Source organism: Drosophila santomea, chromosome 3L (genome assembly GCF_016746245.2).
Source record: "Drosophila santomea strain STO CAGO 1482 chromosome 3L, Prin_Dsan_1.1, whole genome shotgun sequence".
In the NCBI taxonomy this organism is placed as follows: Eukaryota; Metazoa; Arthropoda; class Insecta; order Diptera; family Drosophilidae; genus Drosophila; species Drosophila santomea.
The window spans coordinates 16,719,733-16,724,415 of NC_053018.2; the positions used below are offsets into that span (position 1 = coordinate 16,719,733).

At 49.7% G+C, this 4,683-nt stretch overlaps 2 protein-coding genes across 2 annotated transcripts; one reads left to right on the forward strand and one right to left on the reverse strand.

Moving 5' to 3' along the window:
- Positions 1 to 266: 266 nt before the first annotated feature.
- LOC120448876 (putative RNA-binding protein Luc7-like 1) lies at positions 267 to 1,862 on the reverse strand. Its single transcript, XM_039631091.2, has one exon. It carries the CDS (start codon positions 1,685 to 1,687, stop codon positions 425 to 427), a length of 1,263 nt encoding a protein of 420 aa, XP_039487025.2. The 5' UTR covers positions 1,688 to 1,862; the 3' UTR covers positions 267 to 424.
- Positions 1,863 to 2,266: 404 nt separating this feature from the next.
- LOC120449449 (U4/U6 small nuclear ribonucleoprotein Prp4) lies at positions 2,267 to 4,325 on the forward strand. Its single transcript, XM_039631920.2, has one exon. It carries the CDS (start codon positions 2,397 to 2,399, stop codon positions 4,053 to 4,055), a length of 1,659 nt encoding a protein of 552 aa, XP_039487854.2. The 5' UTR covers positions 2,267 to 2,396; the 3' UTR covers positions 4,056 to 4,325.
- The last annotated feature ends 358 nt before the right edge of the window (positions 4,326 to 4,683 follow it).

Here is a 4,683-nt window from a genome sequence, read left to right on the forward strand (position 1 = left end):
ACTGCGGATTCGTTGGGATTTCTATTTTCGGTTTGGTTTCTCTACGTGCCAAGTACACTGGACTGGACGGGGACTACATAATTTCAATCGCATTATATCGAGTATATCGTATCTCTTACATTTTTCATTGAGGTTGGGGTCTCAGGCTGGGTTCGGTTAACTTTGGGGTAGCAACAGAAATTTGTCTGCTTTATTCGGTCATTAGAGGTTGGAACGCAAGATCAAAAATAGAAATCAATTAAAGTATTAAAAATTTACAAAGGTAGTTGTATCTTCACATTGGAGCGTCGAAAGTGTGGCTCTAGGTTGCTTTATTGGTTACGCTAAGAATATTCGCTTCCTGTTGTTTTCAGTAGTTCAATTTGTGGTGGCATTATAGTTCATGTGATTAATGCTACGTACGTGCGCTGGGCGGGATTCTAGCCTAGCGGCGGGAGTAGCGTTCACGGGAGTAGGAGCGTCTGCGCTGGCCATTTCCGCCGCTACCGCCATCCCTAAAGTGGTTGAAGTTGCGGCGTTCCCTTGGCGAGCGTTCCCTGGACCTTGAGCGGCGTCTGTCGTCCCGGTGATGACCAGCGCCTCCTCCTCCGCCGCCTCTGTCACCAAAGCGTCCTCTGTCGTTGCGTCCATGTCGCTCCCGATCTCGTCTGCCATCGCGTTCCCGTTCGCGATGATCTCTGCCGTGGTTGTCTCTATCATCTCGCCGGCCTCCACGATCTGCAGCTCTTTCGGCACGCTCTGGAACATCCGCCGCTTCCTTGGGTCGCTCACTGCTCTTCTCCTCAGTTGCGCGTCCGTTGTTGGGTCGTTCGCGCTCTCCATCTCGGTTGCGCTGTCGTTCTCTGGAGCGAGAACGATGTACGCGAGAGCGGCGGTCTAGTTCACGACCACCTACAAAGTAGCGATTGCGTCCACGGCCCTCGTCGTCGCGATCCGTCATCTTACCCGTCCGCTTGAGCTCCGCTTTCCGCGGCGCCGCCGTCTTCTCCAGTTCGATCAGCTTCTCTCTGATGGTGAGGAATCCGAGATGTAACTTACCACCAAAGTGGTCCGCCAGCCGGATGTCGTTGTCGTGAATACCGAGATAGGCGGAGCAGACCTCGCAGACGCGCAACTTCTGTTGCTGGTAGGTGGATGCGGGCATAGAGGTTCGGTATTCGTGCTCGGCCTTGATCTTCTTAGCACGTAGCTCCTCGATCTCCTTCATCAGCTCCATGCTGTCCTCCACTTCGCCGGCCTCGCCGAGCGCCTCGGCCTTGGCCAACTTCTTGCCAATCTCCTCGGCAAGGCCATGGACAGCATTGGCCTTCTCGGCCACCTCGGCAGTCAGTTCTTCCTGGGTCTCTTTCAACCGTTGCTTAGCGGAGTCGGTGCGTCGATCGCAGTCTGCGATAAAGGCCTGCAGGTGCTCCATGGCCTCGATGTCGTAGTAGTAGTCGCGCGACTTGGCGGCACTTTCGTAATCTGCGCGGAAAGCCAGGTCATGCACTTTGGGACACTCACCGAGATCCATGCGCGTGGACGCCAGGATGTCGTGCGGGCAGCAGTCGAGCAGGAAGGATTTGCAGACTCTGGTGTCCGAGAATTTTAGCTGGCGCTCGTCCCCATTCCGTGTGGTGCCCATTAGCTGGTCCAGCATTGCTCGCATCTGATCGGTGGCCGACATTTTGTTACTCGGCGCGCTCATTTCCTTCTGGCCAGGAGCGCGTGAAAAGTGCTGCGGCGGTGGCAGTGACAGCTATCTCGGTGACTTTGTGACCGATAGCGTGCGATGCGTGTAGAAATCCTCAATTTTCACTCACTTTTTTATCACCTAGGAAAATTCTGTGTGCGTGTGTGCGTGCGGATGTTCTAAAATGGGGTAGTGTTGCAAGACAGTGTGGTGAAGTACTAGTGGTGCGATATATCGGTGCACAGTCACGGTTTTTAAAGTAACTGTTTTTTTTCAGTTGTAGATATTCAGTTTATTGCGGGATTAATAAAAAACATACAGCCACATCATTTATTTTGCATAAAAAATTATAGTTTTTGGTAATAACCGTAAGTTGGGTGCTTATCACATATTATATAAAAAAAAAAGTTTCATTAAACAAAAGAAATAAATATGAAAAAGCTATTTTGTAGGAACTTGTGTTAGTGTTTTTAATATATTTATGAGTTGCAAAGCTCGCTTATATATTTTTATTAACACACATCGATCTAAAAACTATTGCTTCTTCGCTGCTCTATATATCGATGTCTATGTTATACCATCGCTAAACCACCCCTTTAAACGTTGTTCAACACTAGGCAGCAAAACGTTTTCTTTACGGCAATATTTTTTGTTGTTTCTTCGTTGTTTCGGCGAAATTTTGTTTTAAAATTAATTATTTTGCACTCGTTTGCTGGCCGCAACGATGTCCGATGACGACGATATACAGTACATCAAGCGGCAGCGTACGCTGCACTATGGATCGCTCGAGGAATCGGAGCGCAAGCGGCAAAATGCCGCGGCGTCTGGAGCAGCAACAACAACAACGGGAACGCCGGCATCGTCTGGGGCAGGAACAACAACAACTGGAACAGGCGGCCAACTGGAAGACATCGATTCCGATGAGGATTACGAGGAGTCCACGAAAAAGACAAGCAACTCCAAGCAGGCAGCAGCGCCACCACCCACAGCCGCTTCTCTGGCCAATAAAATTGACGATGACTACTTCGATCTGGAGATGGAAATGGAGCGAGACAAGGTGGCGCTCCTTGAGGAATTTGAGCGGAAAAAGCGAGCACGCCAGATAAATGTCTCCACGGACGACACGGAGATCAAGAGCAATCTGCGCCAGCTAAACGAACCCATTTGTTATTTTGGCGAAGGACCAGCAGAGCGAAGAAGACGTCTTAAGGAACTCTTGGCTGGATTGGGCGAGAACGCGATCAACAAGAAGCAGTACGAGGAGGAGGAGCGCAAGCAGCAACAGCGGGACCAGGATCAGGCCACCTGGTATCACGAGGGACCTGATACCCTGCGAATTGCTCGACTCTGGCTGGCGGATTATTCCCTACCGCGCGCCAAGGATCGCTTGGTTCGAGCGCGTGAGGCCCTTGAAGTGCCCAGCGCCACACGTGCCGGTCGCATGGTGGAGATGCAAAAGAAGCTGCAGTCACTAGCTCCGCTGTGCTCCCAGGTGGGTGACACGCGTCCCGTGAGTAGTGCTGCCTTTAGCGAAGACTCCTCACTCCTTCTGACCTCCTCGTGGTCGGGTCTCTGCAAGCTGTGGAGCGTGCCCGATTGCGAGCTGAAGCAGACGCTGCGCGGGCATGCCAGCTATGTGGGCGGAGTGGCTCTGCGGCCAGGAGTCAAGGCGGACGAGGAGAACGTGGTGGCCATGGCTTCCGGTGGCCACGATGGCGCCGTTAAGCTATGGGGCTTCAACAACGAAGAGTCAATTGCCGACATCACCGGTCACATGCCGCATCGCGTCTCCAAGGTAGCCTTCCATCCGTCCGGTCGCTTCCTGGCCACCGCCTGCTACGATTCCAGCTGGCGTCTTTGGGATCTGGAGCAAAAAACGGAGGTGCTTCACCAGGAGGGGCACGCAAAGCCGGTGCACTGCCTTAGCTATCATTCCGATGGCAGTGTCCTGGTCACCGGCGGACTGGATGCCTTCGGACGAGTGTGGGATCTGCGCACTGGTCGGTGCATCATGTTTCTGGAGGGACACTTGGGCGCCGTATTCGGCGTGGACTTCTCTCCAAATGGATTCCACATAGCAACAGGGTCCCAGGACAACACTTGTAAAATCTGGGACCTGAGGCGACGCCAGCCGGTCTACACCATTCCTGCGCACACCAACCTTATTTCGGACGTGAAGTACCAGCAGGAGTGCGGCAGCTTTCTGGTCACCTGCTCCTACGACTCGACCACCAAGATCTGGTCCAACAAGACGTGGCAGCCGTTGAAGACGCTGCAGGGCCACGACAACAAGGTCATATCGGTGGACATTGCGCCCAACTCGCAGTATATAGCCACGACCTCTTTTGACCGCACATTTAAGCTGTGGTCGCCGGATAGCTGATTTTGATACCATTACTTTATTGTACTCACCTGTGGACGTACGCAGACAATCTCCACTTGCGATCTGCCCGCTGGGCACGACTTACTCATCAACTGTTTTTGTTATTTCAGAGACAATAGCCCAAGACAGTTCATGCAAACATTTCAAGTTTTCGTTTTGTATAACACAATTTGTTGTTTTTGTTAGGCGAAAGGCAGATGCAGCGATGTTGCATTTCGTAAATTTAAGAATTTTTTATTGAAATTGTTAATAAAAAATACATTTTTGGTAGAACATTTTGTTTTAATCGGGTTTTAATGGGTTCCTTGAAAGGACGATGATTTTAACTGGTCCAATAACTAATTGTATCCCAATCACAATTAAAAATCAGTTTTCATTACTTGTATATAGTTTTCCATTTAATTTCTTTTCGTATATATTTGTTGTATGACAAACTTAGAGAATTAATTTGAATTTTAACTAAAATTTAACTACCACAGATAGGTTGCAATTACATACATACATGTAAGTGTATGTCTAATATATTAATTATAGATTACATTCATCGCGATATAACTGTTACATATAGTTTACACATAAGGATTTATCAATTTTCTTGCATTTTGCACAATTGTCGATCAGTTTTTTG

Coding starts and splice junctions, on each gene's coding strand:
- LOC120448876 (XM_039631091.2), bottom strand. CDS start 1,687: ATGAGCGCGCCGAGTAACAAAATGTCGGCCACCGATCAGATGCGAGCA.
- LOC120449449 (XM_039631920.2), top strand. CDS start 2,397: ATGTCCGATGACGACGATATACAGTACATCAAGCGGCAGCGTACGCTG.